This window comes from Apium graveolens, unplaced genomic scaffold (genome assembly GCF_009905375.1).
Source record: "Apium graveolens cultivar Ventura unplaced genomic scaffold, ASM990537v1 ctg1832, whole genome shotgun sequence".
NCBI lineage: Eukaryota > Viridiplantae > Streptophyta > Magnoliopsida > Apiales > Apiaceae > Apium > Apium graveolens.
This window is the reverse complement of record NW_027417411.1, coordinates 43,397-67,137: the sequence shown is the minus strand read 5'-3', so window position 1 is coordinate 67,137 and position 23,741 is coordinate 43,397. Positions and strand designations below refer to the sequence as shown.

Here is a 23,741-nt window from a genome sequence, read left to right as displayed (position 1 = left end):
ACTGTGAAAAAATAAATCTGGAGTTATGAGTATGAGAGTGAAGAAACTTTACAGGAACCCAAGATTCATCCTTCTCAATATTTCTATGGTTCTCATGGTGAGTTTTGTGGCTGATTCTCCTGCAGGAACTCACCTTTGTAATATTTTACAAAATTACGTAATGCTCAGAGTGCAATGCCATCGTCAGCAATACCAAAATAACAACAAAATCCCTCATGACATAACTAACAGACCTCCAAGGATTCTTAACCCAACAATGCTTGGAAATAGTACAAAAATATTGTCAATACAAAAAATAACACTAAAATTACATAAAGAAAGAAGTGCAGAGACGAATTAAAAGAAAAACCAGAAAAAAGAAGAACTATGATGTACTAATCTTTTTGTTTATTAGCAAATGAAACTCAATTAAAATTTACATGTAACATGTAAAAAGAAAAAGAGAAAATGAGATTCTGAGATTTGAAATTTGAGAGAAAAAGAATGACAGACGTATATATATCAATAATTTAACTCAATTTACAAATCAAGGAGTGATAGTTTCTATAGATAAGTATGAAATTCAAAATTTAAAAATATAACAAATAAAGGAGTAAATCATGCATGATTGATTAGTTTAAAATCTTTTTCCATAGATAGCTTGCTTTTTGAATTTCAAATTATAAATGTAGATTAAGAATATTTATACAAACATACCAAATCAATACAAAAAAATAATAATAAAATTACAAAAAAGAAAGAGTAAAAGAGACGACATATCAAATCAATACAAAAAATTATACTAAAATTACAAAAAAAGAGTAAAAAGTCGAAAAAAAAGAAAAAAAATTGATAATAGAAGAATGAGGAGATAAATGTCTGATATAATTTGAAATAGTGATTTTTGAAGGTAGATATATTTGAACAGATAGTTTTATCGTATTCGTGGCTAAAATCGTGGATCTTGAGTAGCACACATATAATATTAATTGGGTAATTTGATTGGATATGAGATAATTAAGTAAATTTGAATTTCAAAAAAAATAATTGAATGTGTAAATAAAGAATGAGAGAGAATAAGGAAACCAATAATTATCATGGATAAGATGTTTAAATTTTAAAATTCAAAATTTTTCCATGTTTAATGTTTTGATGGGTAAAAAAATGGGTAAACTTATATGGATATATCCATGGATATATAGATTTTATACTTAATATGGGTCATGGGTAAATTTATTTACCCATTGGGTAAATTTTGTGGATATATCCATGGATCAAGTGATTTTATACTTAATATGGGTTATGGATACCCATTTGGAAAATGGGTAAATTAAGGAGTAGTCATTAAGAATATATAGATATTAAACGATCCAACCGTACAGATGTAAAAATGGTTAAAAATAAATGTTATATTCAAAATTTCAAGAATTTTAATCACTAGACCTTTATCATTCTCCATCACTATATTAGTAATTCAAACACTCCTATTTGAGTTTAAGGTTTCTATTCTCATTAACAGAGCACATTAACCATTTATTAAGCAACACTTAGAAGTACCGTATTCACTTCATAATGTATGAAAACGATATCAAATTTTTATTTAAAAACGATACTTTCAAATTTCAGTTGGTCGCTTCAGAATCATGATTGATAATTTCTGGTGGCGGGGTTGTTTCTTCGTCGCCGCGCCTGGATCCTTCGATGCTGTGGTGGTGTAGCTATGGTGGGGTTCCTACAAAACAACACCGAAAGGGGGGTTTGGGTCCCGCGGCGCCTCCGGTGTGAGAATAAGAACTCGCTTTTGAGGAAGATGAAGATATAAATGAATGAGAGATTGTTGTATGTGTATATGAGTGTGAAAGAATGATTAACCCCAAAACCTCACCTTTCTGGGCTATTTATAGCCCAAGGGTAGGGTTTTGGGGTTGGTACCTTTAAATCGTAGCCATTGGTTCTGGGAGCGGAGGACACATGGCTGGAGTGGATGCTTTACACGTGTTAGTGCGGGACTGACCGAGGAATATTCTGAGGATCCTCTGAAACGTGCCCTGATTATTCCCATGATTGATGCGTGACCGTTGTCCCCATCATGTGCTTGGGCCAACATCTCACGTGCTGGGATTTACCAAGGTTAGGCTTGCGGGACTGAGCTGGTTAGGACTGGTAGTGTGCGGGACTATTCCTTCCAGAAGCTGTGTGGAGTTAGGAGCCTAGGAGTAGTCCTTCCAGGAGCTGTATAGAGTCAGGAGCTTAGGAGTAGTCCTTCCAGGAGCTATATGGGGTTAGGAGCCTAGGAGTAGTCCTTCCAAGAGCTATATAAAGTTAAAAGCCTAGGAGTAATACTCGCAGGAGATATATGTACTATCAATGATTAACGCCATTATAAAAATACATTAAACTCAAATCCTAATCTGAATCGAAATAATATTCATTCAAGAATTATATCAGAAAAGATAACAACAAAACGAAATTTACAGTGCTACACAGCTTGTCAAGATGTTTAATACAGTACATCCATTTCTGGATTAACTCCGTTACTTTAAGCATCACCCGTGCACGTTAAAATGAAGTTCATAAACTCAAACAGAAACAAACCGCCTGTCTCGGAAACTGAACCATCTGTCATGCAGTTTATAGTACTACAAAACAATCCTAGCCTCTAATCATAATAAGCTCTGTTCAGACCAAACCCCCTGCAGACGTTTCTTACACAACACACCAAAATACAAACTTAAAGACCCTTCATTTTCCGCGCTTTAAAATCTTTCCTTAAATCCCCTGTAAGAAAAAAACACAACAACACATTAGTATTTCTTGAATCTTGATCATCTTTAATACTATTACACAAGTGTTTGATGCTTGTTTTGTTTTGGAAATTTAGGTACTGATATTTTCTTAAAACCCTTGTAAGAAAAAGAACAAGGACACATTGTTTCTTGATAATCTTTAATATATTACATAAGTGTTTAATGTTTGTTTTGTTTTTGAAAATTAGGTAATGCTCATTCTTTAAAACCCTTGCAAGAAAAAGAACAAGAACACATTGTTTCTTGATTTATCTTTAATATATTACACAAGTGTTTGATATTTGTTTTGTCTTGAAAATTAGTTAAAGCTCTTTCGTTAGACCCCTTGTAAGAAAAAGAACAAGAACACATTATTTCTTGATTAATCTTTAATATATTACAGAAGTGTTTAATGTTTGTTTTGTTTTTTGAAAATTAGGTAGTGCTCCTTCTTTTAACCCCTTGTAAGATAAAAGAAACAAGAACTTATTATTTCTTGATCATCTTTAATATATTACAAAAGTGTTTGATGTGTGTTTTATCTTGAAAATTAGTTAAAGCTCTTTCGTTAGACCCCTTGTAAGAATAAGTATAAGAACACATTGTTTCTTAATTATTTTTAGTGTTTGATGTTTGTGTTGTTTTGAAATTAGGTAATAACTTCAGGTAATAGAAGCAGTGCAAGCAAGAGGGCTAGTTCTGATGATGATGATTCCACCAGGCCTCATAAAGTGAAAAAAATGAAGTGTTTAGATTTGATACTTGTTGAGAAAGTGTACAAGTTTCGTGTTCTTTTGCCTAATAGTGATTGCGTTATGATGCGAGTTATTGATCCACCAAATAACCAAATGCCTGTTGTGGTGTTTACTGATTTGGTTAAAGAGGAGTATGAAAGAGTTGGGGTAGGATTAGGAGGAGGGAAATTGATTGGGATAGTCCTGATTTATGTCTTATTGATCAGTTCGAGAATCGGATAAAAGATGTGATTTGTTTCGAGATTTATGAAACTGATAAGGTGTACACCTTGAGGCTTAATGTGAGTTTTTATAATGCATTTGATTGATTTAGTATATTTTTCGAATTTTAGTTTATGGGATTTCTTGTTTTACTCATGTTGAATTTTTTTTTTGGTTGAAATAGGATGGATCCAATGGAGATGAATTTTATGAGGTAAAAAAATTGATTTAGGTGTGAGGTGATTATGTATGTGTATGATTGTTTGTTTTCAGAAAGTTACTTTTTGGGGGTTTTTTACATTGTGTGTAGAACATGTGGGATTTGACCCCGGATGTTGAGTTGTTGAGTGAGCTTCCCCAAGAATATGCGTTTGAAAGCGCGCTGGATGACTTGATTGTGAGTACTATGCTTTGCTTTGCGTTTCATATTTTTGTTTGCGTGCTGACTAATTTTTCTAATTAGGAAAATTCACTTCAAGCTGTATGGTCTAACAGTAATAAGAGAAGACTGATTAGGTAAGAGAAAACTTGAATTCGTATCTACTTATTGATCGTATAATGGGAATAGCAAGGCATTATTGTTTTGTTAATCTATGCTAGTGTATGACAATATATGTAAAAGCATAATTTCAAAATTTTACGGCATTTAACAACATAAATTTATAATAGATTTTGAAATAACTAGAAATCTGTGTTCGAGGCCAGGCACAAGTTTTATATACCCGTGTTGGCCAAATATTGAATCGTAGAAATGTTTACTTTGCCCAACTTTATTAGTACCTATCTCAGTCATCGATATTTATTATTGATGTGGCATTTTATTTAGAAGAACTGAAATGCATTTTGGAATTTATTTTTAAGTGATGTCACTAAAGTAGGCTGTATTTGGTTATTTATTTTTGTTGTAGAACTTTTGGATCTTGCTGCCATTAGTAATTTTTTTTTTGACGAACAAAAGAAATTTTTATTGATTTCCTGAATCAACTTCCAAAGCAAAATGAACTTCAATAGGAACAGAACTCCTATCGAAAATGCGATCTGGATATGAATATGACCCTCTAGCTAGCTCATGAGCTGCCATATTAGCAAACCGTTTAACAAAGAACACCTCAATTGTGCTATATTTTTGTATCATATTTCTACATTCTTCTACAGTACGACCAAAAGGAGATGACATTGCTGCCTTACTTCTAATTGCCTGCACTGCCACTAAACAATCCGATTCCAACACTACATTCGGCCATCCTTTATCTTTTACCCAGCTCAATGCTTCTTTTATGGCCATGGCTTCTGCATGCTCCGGAGTAGTCGAACCAACTTTGCACACTGTCTTCACCTGGATCATTTTCCCTCTGTCATCTCTGGCCACCATTCCCATTCCATAAGAATTTTTCTCACCGAATATTGCTGCATCCACTGACACCTTGATTTTTGACTTCTGTGGTTCTGCCCAAACAACCGCTCCATCACCTTCAACTAGATCAGGGAATGAAGTCTTCGACCTGCTAGACTGGGCATATTTCCATTGCACAAGGTACTGTTTAGCGTTTACAATCACAAAATTCAGCTGAGTATATTTCTTATTCCAAACCAGTTCGTTTCTAGCTCTCCAAATTGACCAACTAACTGCTGCTATCTCCGCTTGCTTATCTTTATCATAGACTGAGAAAATTCTCTCCCACCACTGATACAAGTTCTCATCTACAGACAAAGAAAAACCCGGCACAATAATCTGCCAACAAAGATTTGCTAACTGGCACTTTACCAAAATGTGCGTAATGGATTCATCCTCTCTTCTGCAAACTGGGCACACACTCTCAACATGAACATTTTTTCGTTGCAACATCACCATGTTGGAAGGCAACCTGACAATGATCTCCAGACAAAGTTCAGAATTTTGTGCGGAGCTTTTATTTTCCAAATCTTGCGCCAAAGACTCTCATTATCCTCATGTCTCCATAAATTCTTTTGATGTTGTATCATTCTGTAAGCGCTACGAACAGAGTAATTACCAGAGCTTTCCTTAGACCAGTACACAATATCATGTTCCGTACTGTCTCCCAACTGAATATTCCTAATACAGTGCTGATATCTTTCGTTAAACAAATCACGAAGAATATCTTCATCCCATCCTCTGTGGTCAATAGCCATTAGCGAGCAAACTTTGTTTTCCCTGAGTACCACTGAATTCGAAGTAATGAAGGGATTGTGTTCATCTGATAACCAGGGTTGACCCACTATGTCGATATCCTCTCCTGAACCTACCCTCCACCTCATTCCAGCAGTAATAACATCTTTTCCTTCCCATATACTTCGCCAAATGTAACTAGGATTATCTCCAACCTGGGCATCAATGAAAGAGCTGTTCGCAAAGTATCTAGCCTTGTAAACTCTGGTCACCAGACTATTAGGATTAGAAAGAAACCTCCAGCCCTGTTTTGCCAATATTGCCAAATTAAAATCCCAAAAATCTCTAAACCCCATCCCCCCTGTCAATTTGTGCTTACTTAATCTGGTCCAGCTCATCCAATATATCCTGTTGCCATTATCACCTTTAGAATTCCACCAAAAACGAGATAAACTTCTCTCTATGTCCTTCGTTATTTCCAGTGGGAGTATAAAAATGCTCATCGCATACGTAGGAAGCGACTGAGCTACAGATTTTATCAAAACCTCCCTTCCTCCTTGTGAAAAGTATCTCCCCTCCCAGCTCTGAACTATTGTTTTGACCTTATCCTTCAAAATGCCTAAGGTCGCTACTTTACTTTTCTTCATCATATTTGGTAGTCCCAAATATTTGCAATCCTCGCCTGCTTCCTCCATGTTTAATACACTGCATAATTGAGCTCTCTCCTGGCTTTTAACATTAGAACTGAAGAAAACTGATGACTTAAGAAGATTAACCTTCTGCCCAGACGCACTTTCAAACGTTTGCAACAACCTTACCATGTTACTTGCCTCCTCTAACCTTGCTTTGCAGTACAGATAGCTGTCATCTGCAAACAACATGTGTGTAATACTTGGAGCTTGTCTGCATACCTTCACCCCTGTTAACATCTTTTGCTGTTCATATTTCTTAATTAGTGCTGATAGGCCCTCTACACACAAAATGAATAAATAAGGGGACAAAGGATCCCCTTGGCGGATGCCTCTGCTTGGAAAGATTGGACCAATTTCCCTCCTTGCATGAGTGATAGTATACGACACTGAGGTAACACTCTGCATGATCAAATGAACCCACCAGCCACTAAACCCCATTTTCATAAGAACAACCCTCAGATATTCCCACTCGATTCTATCATATGCCTTCGACATATCCGACTTTAACGCCATGTACCCCTCTTTCCCTCTTCTTTTCCGCTTCATATAATGCATGATTTCATACGATACCATCACATTATCTGAAATGAGTCTCCCTTTCATAAACGCACTTTGATTTTCAGAAATTACTGATTCAAGCGTCTCTTTCAATCTATTAGCCAATACTTTTGTAATGATCTTTACCAACACATTGCATAAAGAAATAGGGCGTAAATCACTGACATAGGACGGGCATTTTTTCTTTGGTATCAAGACAATATTAGTGGCATTCAAATCATAATTCAATATACCATCACTGAAGAATTTTCTGACCAATTTAATAATTTCTTCACCCACGATTTTCCAATGCTTTTGAAAAAACCCCGGAGTCATTCCATCTGGCCCCGGTGCTTTATCTGGATTCATATGGAATAAAGTTTCTTTAACCTCCTTGTGTTCAACTGGTTTTAATATCATATCATTCTGATCAGTGGTAATTGTCGTAGGAATACCTTGTATCACCTCCTGCCAGTTCGCTTCCTTAGACTGAAATAGCTCCGTAAAGTAATTCGACATCAACTCTGTTAAGCCATTTCCCCACTTCACCCAAGCATCTTCTGTTGTTTTAAGTTTTTGAATTTGATTGCTTCTCCTTCTACTATTGGCTGATGCATGAAAATATCTGCTGTTTTGATCACCGGCTTGTAACCATAATTGTTTCGATTTTTGACGCCAAAAAATCTCTCGCTGATTCAAGATATGATTAAACTGCTGTTTCGCTTCCTTATATCTTGTTTTCGATTCCTCGTCTTTGCCACTACGATACCTCTTTAGTTCCCTCTTACACTCCTTAATACGACCACTGAAATTTCCTGTCACCTCCTTACCCCACACTGCCAACTTCTCACTACATGCTTTCACTTTCTGCTGAATATCCACAGAGTCATCTCCAGTCCACCCATCTCGAACTAGCTGCTCACACATTGGTTCTGTCATCCAGACATTTTTGAATTTAAATCTGTGCGCATAAACATCTTGATTAACTACTTGAGGAACCAGTAGAATAGGACTATGATCTGAAGAGGATCCCTCCAAATTATATAATTTTGCCATCGGGAACATTGACAACCATATATCATTCGTAAGGGCTCTGTCCAATCTCACCTCAATAAAATTTGAAGTATCCCTCCTACGTTCCCAGGTAAATTGATGACCTACAATTGCCATGTCTACCAAACCAGCCTCTTGTATGGCCTGATTAAAACCCTCTATAAGACTATTTGGATATGGAGCTCCTCCATCTTTATCATCCCTTGAAATAATATAATTTAGGTCCCCAATGACGCACCAGGGCAAATTTGAATCTCTGGCAAGATGGCGAAGCAATTCCAACGTCCTTCTTCTTAAAGCTCTGTTTGGTTCACCATAAACCCCAGTAATGCGCCAAATATTATTAGTCTCATCTTTAACCTTTGCATCTATGTGATTTGAATAAAAACTAAGAACTTCCACCTGCGTTTTCTCTTTCCACATCAAAGCAAGACCATCACTTCTTCCTTGAACATCAACATTGAATAACCCCTCGTACCCTAACTTGCTTTGCAACCATTTCATCTTTGACTTCTTGACAAGAGTTTCACATAAGAAAATAAAGGTAGGCTTTTCTTGATGTACAACGTCTATAAGGAAGCGAACCCTGCCCGGGAGCCCCACCCCGCGGCAGTTCCAACTTAATGTAGTCATGATGATTGGCGGGGCTGTGTAACAGCGCCCGCTAGTTGCTCGTTTTTTGAAAATTCATCTTCTTTGTTTTGAGTCTCTGTCATGACTGTATCCACCACGTTCTGTTTGTCTTGAGGCCCATGTAAATTAAGGCCCAACTTGAGAGGATCCACCATATCTTTCCGCGCTCTTTTTTGTTTTGAAATTATTATCCCCTCATTATTTGGATCACAATCTTTTTCATTTAAATCATCGTTATCTGTTTCCTCCTGATTTGGTTCCAGATTATCACGTGCAGGAATTTGAATGCTTTTTTCCCGCTGCTTGTTACGCCAATCACGGGAGTTTGTTGACGTCCCATCCTGTCCTCCATCGTCCACCGGAATATCGTCGCAACCACCCGGTTTACTCAAGACGACCGAACTACCATTAGCATCCCTAAGCCACTGATTTCCTTTGCTGGTATTCTGTTTTCTGATCGGAGCTCTCAGTGAACTATCATACTTTCTCTCATCCCCAGCCTGAGGGTTGTCAAACAAGATTTCACAGAATTTATCTGAATGTCCAATGAGACCGCAGTAAAAACAGAAAGATGGTAATCTTTCATATTTAAAATTGATCCAAATCCATTCTCCGTCTGCCTTCTTTATTTTCATACGACTTTTCAATGGAGATCGAACATCTACTGCCACTTTAACTCTAAGATAATTTCTCCACAGCCCTTGAAAATTCTTTGAGTCGACCTCCAAGAATTTGCCCACATAATTCCCTATCGATCTCAATACACATTCTGAGTTGAATCTAATGGGAAGATCATATATCTGCACCCATAGGTATACATCTGTTATCCTTATATTCATTCACATCCGGCCTCTTCAACAGCAACACTTGTTGATTAAACGTCCATGGTCCATCATCTAGCACTCTTTTGATGTCTAACTCATGAAAAAATTTAAAAATGAATAGATTTGGAAAACTTGTTTCCTCCATAAACACTCCTTTAACCGGCCTCCAAATAGATGACAATGTCTCTTGCATAGCCCCAAAGTTTACCTTCCTGTTGGACAAAAAACTTCCCACCAAGCATCGATCATATCCATTATTCTGAGATACAGGAAAATCCTCCAAAATGAGTCCCTCCTGATCATCATCGTTAATTGTTTATTTCTCATAATCTTCTATGATATTTCTTGAGCGAGAGGAGCTCCCCATTATATTTTCCAGAAAATGAACAAGAAAGAGAGATTTTGATATGCTGATATTTGATGATTATGATATTATATTACTCATCATTAGATGAGACAGAGAGAAAAACACGTCAAAAGACGAGACAAAATAAAGCTACATATGACTAGTATTAGTATACATCACACATTGCAATCCGTGGTCGCGATTTCGTCATCGTCCCACCTTGGATAAAAAGTAATTACTGCCATTAGTAATTAATCCTTCCAATGCACATACTTTTTCCTTAATATACTTCATGAATTTGATTGAAATCTAAACAAATAATTTGCATGACATGCAATGCTTGATAATTACTTCATTGCAGTGTGGATTTAAGCGAAGACAAAATTTCCATATTTGACAATGGTCCTGGCATGGATGATAGCGAGGATAACTCTATTGTAAAGTGGTAAATATAGTGTGTTTCTTAATTTCGATGAACTGTTAACTGAATGCTGATTATAAAGTTTTTTTTCAAGTGTTTCAACAATGGAAAATGGCTTGCTTTGTAGAGCATGGAGAATTGGTATTTTGACATTTAATCTTTTAGAAAAAATTAATCATAATTACAATGTTTAAGAATAATTAAAGAATTAGGAGTAGATTGTAGTACTCTTGCCTAGATTTGGACAACTTTAAAGTGAATGTGAATAGACAAAATGGGCCAAGGGAATGCTATCTTATGTAATAATTGAAGATTTTGCTTTCTGAATTTACCAGTTCTAAGAAATTAGTGTTCTGTGTTATTGACCAGTTACTGACGAAGTGGTCATAAATTCTTTTCCTGGATATTAATTGCATGCATCTTGTGTTCCATATAAATGTATCCTGGACTTTATCGGTCATTCTAGGATATCATGTCTTCAGTATTGTTAGTCTTTGGGTTCGTCATTGCAAGAAGCTACTGTATCGCCTAAATATGAAAATTATAATATACATGTCATGATTATTATGTTGATGTCAAATCATTTCGTATTATCCGTGAATCAAGGTTATCAATGTTATGCTTTTACTTAGTTTATGAATTGGTTACCTTTTAGGGGGAAGAGGGGTTCCTCACTTCACAGATCATATAGAGGACGAGCAATTGGTGGCAAGCCTCCGTAACCGAAGGTAAATCATAGATGTGGATTCATCCATCTATTCTATTTAATCCTTATGTAACAACAGTTTTTATACACCGGGACACATAAAAAGGCATTTAATTTTAAACATAAATAGCCTTTACGTAAGTTTATAGTCTGCCTTGTGGAAAAATTAGGTTTGGAACTTATAAAGCTCATATGATCCTGAAGAATTAAGTTGAATCATTCCTGGTTTCCTATTATGTGCTGATAAGAATTATATAACAATGATGTTACCTTTTAAAAATCTAGTTATGATGTAGAGTTGATGGCTTGAAAGATTATAGCTGTATTACTTGACCATTTATGGAGGATTAGTATCACCAAATAATGACCCTTTCCCGTTTTTCCTAATTTTGGAATTAATATAAATAATGATCATTTTCTTTTCCATGTGTAATTCAAGTTTAGGTGATTCATATTGTAGTATATATAGAAGGTGTAAATCATGTGTAAGTTTGGGTTGTTATGAATTCAGTAGGATAATAGATAAAAGGTGACAGTTACATATGATTGATAATAGTTTATGTAGGCTACTCTGCTCGTTATAGCAGTTTAGGATGACCCTTTATTAGGCAAGTAGTGAAATTTTACTTTGAGAAATTAAATGAATTACAAATCTTACCACCAATGAAAATCTTAACATTGCTTACAAAAAACAAAAGAGGTATATCTACTTTCATATATAATAAGCTTCAAGTTTTGCATTTAGCAAGGAGCAATTTGACCACAGTTTTATATAATTAGATAGTACTACTTTGGAATGCATAGTTAGCTATTTGTCCTCTGCCGTTGCAAGGCTTCATACTAAATCCTATTTGAGGTTTATTGCTCAATGCAGCCTTTCTTTGGTATGTTTGGATATGGGGGACCTATTTCATCAATGCATCTAGCAAGGTATGGGCATGAAAAACACTCTACTGGTTTTCTACTTGTACGCATGTAATTCTGATCTTTGTGTTGCCTTTACTTATCTTCATGTACTGCATTGCTACAGCCATACTATCGTTTCCTCCAAGACAAAGAATTCCAAGAAAGTTTATACTCTACATCTTCGAAGAGATGCTTTACTAAGCAGTTCCGGCTCAGACAAGACCTGACAGGTAATTAACTTCTTGGTACAGTTTATCTGAAGCTACGAGCGTCCATTGCCACTTTCTCATTTTTCTCTTTAAAGTTATAGTCTCATATCTTTGTTATACTGCCATCCCTGAGCTGTATTCATAAAATAAGTCAAATTTAGGCGCCTGGCAGCCTAAGAGACCCTTCAGAAAATGAAATGAAATTGGCACCTGATGGAAGCTTCACAAAGGTAACTAGTTTTATAACATATTTTTTTCTTGGTAACAGTCCAGTAGCTCTGCTAGCATATGATTTCATTATTAATATTTCTGCATTATAAAGTTCATTTGATGATATTATGCGATTTAGATTATAGGGCTATTGGGGAAAATCTTATCTTAACGATCACTAAACATGTTGATTTTAATATTTCAAAATTAAGCTCATGTCTGAAATCGGAATGTAAGGCAAACAACATATTCCATTCTTTGGATGAATTTAGTAGATGATTATTTTCCCAATCTTTATATGACTATGATTTTTTCCTTGTTGCAAAAAATCACTTCTTGAGCTCCAATTACAAATATTGGAAGGAAAAAATAGAGTTGGGAAACTTTTTTTATGTCGGTATATAATTGTATAACCTGATTATATGCATGTTGGCGCATCTTAATGTGATGTTGTTATTATATCTCAAGGTAAAGATACTGGTTGTAAGACTTTATGTATTATGTACCTTTTGACCTTTCTTATGTCTGTTTCTGCCAAACAATTTGGTAGGTTGAAATGTTTCAGATAAAAATGAGAAGTTTAAATGTAGCTCACCTGCAAAGCAAATTAAAGGACATCTATTTTCCTTATATACAGGTTTGTCTAAATTAGTGATAGCTTTGTATCTGTGCTCGTGCGGATGTGTTCATTTAAGTTGATGTGTGATAAGACATTATACTTTATATAATCTCTTATTCCTTCCCAAGTTCTATGAAATGTGTAACTGAAAACATCAAGATTAGTAGTGTATTTTAATAAGGAACTAGGATGAAATCTTTGTTCCTTTTATGCTCGTAATAAATTGTAACTATATTGACACATTCATTAGAAGATGTCAGGATTATAGCATCGGATTTACTTTGTAGTTTGTAAAGTTCTGGTATTCCAAAATGAATGACTCCTACAACTGTTTGATTATGGAGTTGATGCTATCTTCCATAATATTATTTTCATTCTTGTCTTTATATAGCCCCATAGTTGAGTCTTGTAGTTTGAAGACATCACTCTACATCTGCAGTTCCTTTTGATTCCGCATTAAGAGATGATACATGACCCTATACATGATAAAATATCGATCAGCTTTTAAGGGGTTACTACCACAATTACAACTTTTGCATTCTTACTTTTTCTTATAATACTCAACACCTTTTTCTGTTCTTTTCTTTCTGCTTCCTATTATCCCCTGCTATTTTGAAACTGGGATGTTGTAAGATAGATGAATTAATAAACTATTCATTGTCACTATTCTTTATGCACAATTTACAGTAATGATATTCTTAAATTTTGTTAATTAAATTGACAGTGTGATGACAACACCAAGACAGGCAAAACCATCACACCAATCGAGTTTCAGGTTTGATCTGTACTCCGTCCGTATCGTATTTCTAGCAATTGCTTGGATTTCCTTGAGCTGTTTCGTAGATTTCGGATTATGTATTCTAATGATAGTTGATCCTATTTGAATACTTTTGGTTCTGTCCTTGAAGATTTTTGAAGGCACTTCTTTTGGGTGATGTTCGCTGAAGAGTTTTTTTGTAGATTTGATTTGATTTCACTGGATGACTTCGTCCTTGCCTAATATGTTCCTGTTTTCGGTAAAAAAGTGTCTTATGATTAGACTCATGCAATCGATGTCGAGTGTCATCCTTTTTTTAAATAAAGAATAATTGTTAATTTCTTCTACTCAAGGATCTTATGAAGCATATCGTTATGATTTGAAAAGAAAATCAAGATTTGCTTGGATCATATTAAAATACCACTAAGCGATGCGCATTTTTTAAATACCATATTTAAAAAACTTTCTTACTTCTATTAGCCGAACTCTTTCAGAAGTTAGTGCGATGCGTAGTTTTTATTATGTGCTTTAGCGAGCAATGGGAATTGAAATATTTTTTCTACCGTTATCTATCCCTGTATGTCAAAATTTCTCATTATTTAAGAATTGTGCTTTTTAGGTCAATGAAATTGATTTAGCAGAAGTAGAAGGTGGCGAAGTAGCTATTACCAACTTAAACTCCTGCCATGATTTTTGGATTTAATCATGAATATAATTGTTTATTATATATCTGTGTGCCTTCCCTCTTTAGGGTTATCAGATATAAAAAACGATCCCCGCGAATCTGGTATCAGAGCTAGAAAATAGGCCGGAAAAATGAACAGTAAATTACTGTAGCAAAATTTCGGAATGAATAGTAACCGATGAATAGTAAAAAATGAATAGTAATAGTAAAAATGAAATATTAAATTAAATGAGACCTCCAGCAAAATTACTAAAAAATAAGAATAAAAGTTATAAATCTAAAATAATAGCAAATCTATTAATTTATTTTATAGTAGAGAATAAAGAAACGAAACAAATGTGTAAGAAAAATCTATATAGACAATTAATATATTTATATAAATAAAATAAATATTATATTTATGGAAGATTATAAGTTAGAAAGTATTAAACTAATAGCAGATAAAAACTTTACTTTTAATAAAGATATAAATCAACATATTGAAAGTTGTAAAATAAGTATGCAAATAATAAATGAAAAATTAGATATTATAGTTAGATTACGAACAATGTTGGAAGAGAGAGATGAAAAAATTAGAAGACTAGAAGAAGAAAAACTTTTAATAAAACAAAAAATTTATTAAAGAAACTAATTTAGAAATTCAAATAAAAGAATTGAAAGAAGTATTAACTGAACAATATAAATTAATAAATGATTTAAGGCAAAAAATTTAAAAAATGAATTGGATAGATCCAAATGCAATAACTAGAAATAATAGAAAAATAAAAGAATTAATAAAAAATCAAGAAAAACTAGAAATAGAACTAGATAAATTGCAAGAAAGAAAAAATAAAATTGAATGGACAAGAGAAAATATGGATGAAATAATAAGATGTTATCAACAACTTGGAAATATGATAATAACATTTAGAAATAATAAACTAAGAATTCAAGGACTTAAAAGAATAATTTTATCAAGTAATATAACTGGATAATAATACAGTTTGAAAAATGTCATTAGAGAAATCAAGTGAAACACAAGATGTATATTATCAAATGGATGAATACAAAGAAGGAACATCACAAACTCTAAGTTTTAAACCAGATATATATAATCAAATCCAAAGTGAAACAGAAGAACTAACAATAAAAAAGATATTCAAAACATCATATTTTGAAAGAAATAAAGAAGTTAGATATATAGTTCTAAAACATGAAAATATAACAGACATAGATACAATAAATGGAAAAGCAAAAATAAATTTAATAACAGATGGTTTGATAAAAAGAGAACTATCTAAATTAAAACAAAAAGAAGCAAATAAACTAAAAAACATTTATTTTGGAGCAATAGAATTTACAATAAAAGCATATTTTCAGAAAAATATTGATAGTCCTATACAAATATATGTACTAGACGATAGAATAATAGGAAATATACAAGATTCATTAATAGCAGTGGTAAAAGGAAACTTAATATATCAGAAATTAAAATTTATAATACAACCTGATTTTAGCATATCATTAAGAGATGAAAATAAAGAAAGATCTTTAACATTATATTATAAATTGGATGGAATAAAAATGCAAAAGGGAAGTAAAGTAATTAGTATAGAAACTAAAATAGTATATGCTATGACTGGAAACCATTATGTAAAGAAACAAACGGAATTAGGAATAATAGTACCAAAATTATATAATGATATATTAGAAAAAATTGAACATAAAGAAGAATCTCAAATAACAATCCCAGAAGAATTTACAATAGACTTTAGTAATAGACAAATAATTCCAACACAAAGAATTAAACCAATATTAGAAGGATCTAGATTAAGTTTTAGAAGAGAACACAACCCTATAAAATTAGTTAGATCAATGAGTATGACCAGTAGAAAATTAGATTTAATAAAATTACCGTGTTACGAATCAGATAAATTACGAATAAAAACAATAATATTTAATGGAATATTTGCCAAAGAAGTCATAACAGAAATAAATACCGGAGCAACAAAAAGTCAAATACATATAACTGAAGTTGACTCAAACAAATGTGAGGAAATAGAACCTCAAATAATAACTGAACCAAATAGTTCGAGAGAAACAATAATAACAAAAGGTATAAAATTAAGATTAAAAATTTTAGACTTAGAATATAATATAAGCCTAGGAGTAATAGAAAATGACGTTAGTTATCAACTATTATTAGGAATGGATTTCTTAAATGAAATAAAATATAATATAACCAATGAAGGAATAGAAATAAATGATCAGAATAAATTAAGATTTATAGACAGAATATGAACCCTGAAAAGGAAATAAATGAAAAGAAAGATGAAATAGAAACTATTAATAGGATAATAAAAGAAACATTAATTATGTCTGAAGAAAAAGAACTACAATACTTAAAAGAAAAAGAAAAACTAGAGGAAGAAGTAAAAGAATTAGAGAAAATAAAAGGTAAGAAAAGAATAATATGGATAATTAAAGGAGAATGGAGAAAACGAGTCTATAAATATGAATAATACTGAAAACCAAATAAAAGATATTTGGAACGAAATATTTATAAAGGAAAGTTTAAACGCTATATTAAAAAAGATGGAAGAAAATCAAGAAATTAGTAAAAAGATAATTAAGGAAGAAATAACAGCGTTATGAAATATATCAGAAATCCCAATCTTTAAACAAATATTAGATAAGTTAACTATTATACAAAATAGTTTAGAACAAAATAAAGAAAAGAAAATAATTAAAGACGAAACAGAAGAACCAGAACTAGTACCTATAACAGTAATAGGAAGAACTAAAGAACCTATATTAATGGATATAAGCAAATCAAAACCGAAAATAACTATAGGGGTTAAAAGAACAATAAATGGTTTAGCAGAGCTTCACAAATCAGGAAAATTCTAGGAAAATGTCTATAACAGAACATAGTGCTATAACATTTCTTAAAAAACATGGAAAAGAGTTACTGGAAAAAGAAAGACAAAAATATGAACCTATAAAACAAGAAATAAGAGAAAATGAACTAAAAGAATTAAGAAAAGAAAATGCTAAATTAAAAACTAAAACTAATATAGAATGGTTAAATAAATATAAATTTTATAAAAAAAAATATAAAACCCAAAAGAAAGAATTAAAAGAAACAAAGTTAGAAGTAATAAATGTATTAAAAGAAATAAATAATTTAAAAAATGAGATTAATCAATTAAAAATAGAATTAAAAGAAAAGGAAATTATTAAGTCTGACGATAGTAATTCAGAAACGAACAAAGAACAAGATGAGAGCAGTAATACAAGTAAATCAGATAGTAATCTAGGAGAAGAAGGATTAAATTACTTAGAGGAATCAGATAATGAGGAAAAGGAAATAGTAATAAAAGAAAATAAAGAAATATTAGAAGCCCTCGGAAAAACCGTAAATGCAATAATAACAAATGAAGAGAAAAGCGATGAAAGTGATATTGAAGAAAGAGAAACTTCACATAAACAAACAAATTATGAAACCGAAACAGATAACGATGCATACCAAGAAGAAGAAATAGAAGATTATATAATAACTAAAAATAATATTAAAATGCCAGGAAATATACCTATAGGACAACAAAATGAAGTACAAGACTTCATAGGATCAATACACCAAGGAATAAATATAAATGGATATTTTCTAGATTTAGATAATGTCTACGACGATCAAGAAATAAGTAGAAGAATAAAAGACTGGAATTTAGGGATGTATATAGCCTTAATGAATTCAAAAAATATAGAAGATCTGGATTATGTTTTTGAACTAATATCAAAAACAATTATAGGAAAAGCAGCATTTTGGTTAGAAAATATTATTTATGAATTAAAGGGACAAGTAAGAACGTATGCTAGAAGCTGGAAAGATACGTTAAACGCATTTGATATATTATTAAAAAGAGAATTTCTAGGAGAAAGATGGTTTGTAGCTCAAGAAAATATAATAGTAGAAAGAAAATTAGAAATAACAATGTATCTAAATAATATGAAATGTTGTAGGATTAGTAAATTACCAGAATATACTATAAGTTTTACTAAATTCTTTTATGAAGCTAAGTTTTTACCTAATGAAAGCTTAGTATATCAACAACTGTATTATGATCATCTACCTTCACCTTATAATACCGAAATAACTAAAGAATATAATAATCTAGAACCTAAAGAAAATACATTAGGAGAAAGAATTAGATTATTAAGAGCATATTTAACTCGAAAATGTGAAGAATATAGAATTCAACAGAAAATTAAAAAGGATAAAAAACAAGAATTAAGAGAAATCTGTAATTTTACGGAGAAAAAATTAATATTTGGATGTGATAATCAAGATTATAAAACTAGAAAGAAGTATAGGAAATATAGGAAACTAGATTATAATAATCAAAATGAATATTATAGAAAACAAAATAAAACCTATAGACCTTATAAACCATTTAATCGAAGATTTAAAAGAAGAAAATTTAAAAAATATAGAAATACTCCTGAAAATAGAAAGAGATTTAGATATAAGAGAAAGTTTAGAAAAAGAAATAAAATAAAAATAGCAGATTGTAAATGTTGGAATTGTAATGAAAAGGGACATTATGCAAATAAGTGTCCTAAATTACAGCAAAAAGGAGTAAAATACATAGATACCACCGAATTAATAATGAAACTAGAATACATAAGAGAAGATAACAATAACTGGTATGATGAAGAAGTATTCTATATAAGTGAAACAGAACCAGAAGAAATAAATTACATAAATGAAAATGATAGTAATAATGAAAGTTTAACTACTGAATAGAATAAAATGGTAGCTATATATATTGAAGCACAGGTAGAATATAAACCTACGAAATATATAAAACAAAAGATATTTATAGATAGCGGAGCAGATATTTGTTTAGCTAAAGAAGAAGTATTTACTCAACACAAATGGAAACGTACAAAAAATAGAATAATAGTAACATGATTCAATAACCATAAAAAAGAGATAGATATAATAGCAGAAAATATAAGATTTATATTAGGAAAAATAAGGTTTAGGTTACCTATAATATACCAAGAAAATAATATGAAACAACAAATGTTACTAGGAAATAACTTTTTAGATTCTTTTAAAACTCAAATAATAAAACAAGATAGGATAAGTTTGCTAACACCTTGCGAAAAATGGATAGTATTAAAAAGAATAATACCTGTAAAATCAATAGAAATAAGTAATATTAAAACAGAAAGAAAAATGAATTTAGAACTATTAAAACAAAAATATTTAAAGGCCTTAGAAATAAATTTTGGAGAACATCCAATGAAGTTATGGGAAAAAGAAAAAATATATGCTGAAATAAAACTAATAAACCCTAATGATATAATTAGAAACAGACCAATAAGATATAGCCCAACAGATCAAAAGGAGTTAGGAGTTCAAATAAAAGAATTATTAAACTTAGGACTAATACAAGAAAGTAAAAGTCCGCATAGTAGCCCAGCGTTTTTAGTAAGAAATCATAATGAAGTAAAAAGAGGAAAAGCTAGAATGGTAATAGATTATCGAGAACTAAATAAAAAGACTATATTTGATGGATATTTTTTACCATATAAAAGAAATTTAATCAACCAAACGAGTAATAAAAAATGGTTTAGTAAATTTGATTGTAAAAGTGGATACTGGCAAATAAAATTAACTAAGGAATCTAGATGTTTAACATCATTTAGCGTTCCACAAGGACATTATGAATGGATAGTACTACCATTTGGATTAAGAACAGCTCCACAAATATTCCAAAGAAGAATGGATAAAATATTTAGAGAAATGAATGATTTTATTCTAGTATATATAGATGATATATTAATATTTAGTGATAATTTAACAGATCATTCAAAACATCTAGATATATTTATTCAGACTATTAGAAAACATGGAATATTATTATCAGAAAAGAAATCAGAAATATTTAAACACAAAATAGAATATTTAGGATATATTATAGACTCTGAAGGAATTCAATTACAAGAACATATATCAACAAAAATAAAGAATTTTAAAGAAATTTTAGAAAATAAAAAAGAAGTACAACAATTCTTAGGAATAGTAAATTACGCTTCAGATTATATAAAAGATTTACCAAAATTAAGAAAACCACTACAAGATTTAATAAAGAAAAATAAAACTTTTGAGTGGAAGGAAGATCATACAAATGCAATAAGAGCATTAAAAACAAAGGTAGAAAATTTACCTAAACTACGATTACCCAAAGATAGTGATCAGTTAGAACTATTTACAGATGCTAGTGATATAGGATGGGGAGCAGTATTAGTAGCTTTTGAAAAAGATGATATTGATAAAGAAAATCCTTTAATATGTGGATATGCAGCTGGAACGTGGAAACCCAATGAAAAGAATTATCATATTAATGAAAAGGAACTATTAGCTGTAAAATTAGGAATTAAAAGATTTCATTATCATTTACTACCTGCAAAATTTGTTGTAAGAACAGATAATACTCAAGTAAGATCATTTATATTCAATAAAATTGACCCTTTACCAGAATTAAATAAAAGAAGAAATTGGCAAGCATTTTTTAGTTGTTATGATTTTATTATTAAAAATATACCAGGTACTAAAAATATTCTTGCAGACTATCTTAGCAGGGAAAATGGAAAGTATTAGCAGTATTATGATACAGGTGGGAGAAGTAATTCAGAAGATAAAGGAAAAGAATGACCAGATAAACTTTATTAACGAAGAAATCAGCCAACTTACTACTACTTTAGAAGGAAAACTCAGAATATTAAACAACCTTCAAAAAACCCCAGAAACCTTTGTATCAAGATTAGCCAATACTCCTACTATCAAAACAATAACCATACCAGATAATACTATCAACGCCATTACCCTAAAGGATCGTGTAACCTTTACCAAAGAATATACCGAGTCCTTTGAAAAGATACAAAAGTACTATGATTATAAAACCAATACTACAATCCTGAGAAATGGGAAATTTGGAAAATACCCAAGGTATATCTGTAGGGAAAACGCAGATTCAACTGTAGTAAAAAACCTATTACTCTTAGGATTTATTGACAAAATAATGGTAGATGAAACCTTATCAAGTATAGCACAACTACCATCAACTATAACACAAAGCCTTCAATCTTACATGAATTCATACGGACCAGGAGGAATTTATGGTATACAGGTTTTTGATGCCTGTACTGACTTAACAGGAAAACCCATATTACTCTGTCAAATATTTAAGTATGGCAGGAATACTACTATAGAAGGTGAAAATACTAGCCTAAAGACGGACATGGCATGTACAATAGAGCAATTTGGCTACTGGTTGTGTAACAAGAGAGCAATCGGCATAGCAACATTGAAGTCTAAACTTGAAGATATGATACGAGGAGGAAAGGCATGTGTCATTGGCACAAGTAAAGGTGGATTAGCAGAAGAAATACTAACTATTTATTATAATAATGATATAATTAGCAGGGATACTACAGCTTTGAACGAAATGCATGCAAGATTATCAGATTTAAAGCACAATCATGCTCAGAAGACAAAGGAAATTTATCAGAATTTATTATCAGGCCAAAGACGGAGACCAGTGGCAACTCTAAAGAATATAGCAACAAAAGAAGAAGGATGTTCTGATCCCTTTGCATAGATATTTGTTAGGCCCTGAAAGGGTGACCTAACCATATAATACAATGTAATACTATTTGATGAAAGTTAGGCCCAATAGAATTTGGTGACCTAACAATGTAATAATAACGATGAATTGATAGGCTCAATGAGAATTGGTGACCTATGGATATTACAAATGATATTTCGGCCCAATGAGAATTGGTGACTGAAAGCATATTACAAATGATATTTCGGCCCAATAAGAATTGGTGACTGAAAGCATATTACAAATGATATTTCGGCCCAATGAGAATTGGTGACTGAAAGCATATTACAAATGATATTTCGGCCCAATAAGAATTGGTGACTGAAAACATATTACAAATGACACTACGGCCCAAATTATATTGGTGACTGTAAAAAATCAATAATTTTCAGGAAAAAGAAAAAGACAGCAGCAACAAAGAAGAAAGATTACTAGAAGAAAAAGACAGCAGCAGAAAAGACAAGGACATTTACCAGAAATTTTATCTCTAAAGTCAAAAAGAAGGTGGAATGGCAGACAAATTACAGAAAGTGGATTCAGCTTTTGAAAAAGAGGAAAGAAAAAGAACGGAGGAAATTAAAAGGGAATCTTAGAAATAGCAATTAGTAGAATCAACAGAGATTGGAAAACTATATAAAAGCCATCTTGTAAATCATTAAGAGATATCGAAAGTTTTCATTAATAGAAATGGCTGATTATAAATTTTCTATGAGTAGCTAAACCCTTTACTCTACAATCTCTATACAAGAAAATATTGTGAGATCGAAGTAAATATTATACTATGTCTATGTTTAGTAATTGTTAAGACAGATATAATATTTTATTAAGTGTTTTAGAGGATATCCCAAGGCGATCCCATGGTCAGGCTATATCCCGAAGCAAGGAAGCGAGAAGGGAAGGAGAGCCAAGACAGGTTGACAGCCATAGGTGATCTAGGATACTTATAAGGTATTATTCTGAATTTATGATTGCTAAATTATGATATTAGTAGAATGTTTATGGAACAGATCACAATATGAGTATTGTTACGAGGTTGTAGACATTTAAATGAAATATGTTGATTTTTGGATTTAATCATGAATATAATTGTTTATTATATATCTGTGTGCCTTCCCTCTTTAGGGTTATCAAATATAAAAAACGATCCCCGCGAATCTGGGCACACAATATCACTCCAATATAATTTTAAAGAATATATGTGTTTAACGTGTTTAGCACATTTTCTTCATTAAAAAGTTGCTTTTCCATAATGTAATTATAAGAATCCAAGTAATTATAATGCAGCTTATATGAAGACTGTAACTTAACGTGTTTTCCCATGAGAGTATCTTCTTATACACAGTTACCGTATTTATGAACCAAATCCATTTGTAAAAATATCTAACAAACTTATTATTCTAGCTTATTCAAGGGTAGCATAAGAAAAAGTATACAGAAGCATATGGTTTGGCACTTTTGAAAAACGATAGTGAGAGGGAATATGGGCAGATGAAGCAATTTTTTCGTTTTGTGTCATGTTCAAGTGGATATCATAATTGTAATACATGTGCGAGGTGAGAGGTAATATGGGCAGATGAAATAATACCTTTCTTTGTGTCCTGTTCATGTGGAATCATATAGTAATTGTAATGCATGT

General features: G+C 31.9%; 1 protein-coding gene across 1 annotated transcript; it reads left to right on the top strand.

Annotated features, from left to right (window-relative positions):
- Positions 1 to 10,459: 10,459 nt before the first annotated feature.
- On the top strand, positions 10,460 to 14,465 carry LOC141700164 (structural maintenance of chromosomes flexible hinge domain-containing protein GMI1-like). The gene is made up of 7 exons (XM_074503982.1): positions 10,460 to 10,496; positions 11,011 to 11,083; positions 11,936 to 11,945; positions 12,338 to 12,406; positions 12,937 to 13,023; positions 13,730 to 13,780; positions 14,382 to 14,465. The coding sequence occupies exons 1-7, from the start codon at positions 10,460 to 10,462 to the stop codon at positions 14,463 to 14,465; spliced, it is 411 nt and encodes a 136-aa protein (XP_074360083.1).
- The last annotated feature ends 9,276 nt before the right edge of the window (positions 14,466 to 23,741 follow it).

Excerpts from the sequence above, each read along its gene's own strand:
- LOC141700164 (XM_074503982.1), top strand. The coding sequence starts at position 10,460 with ATGGAAAATGGCTTGCTTTGTAGAGCATGGAGAATTG. Across the intron at positions 10,497-11,010 it reads TTGTAGAGCATGGAGAATTG|GGGGAAGAGGGGTTCCTCAC; the intron begins GTATTTTGACAT and ends GTTACCTTTTAG. Across the intron at positions 13,024-13,729 it reads TCTATTTTCCTTATATACAG|TGTGATGACAACACCAAGAC; the intron begins GTTTGTCTAAAT and ends TTAAATTGACAG.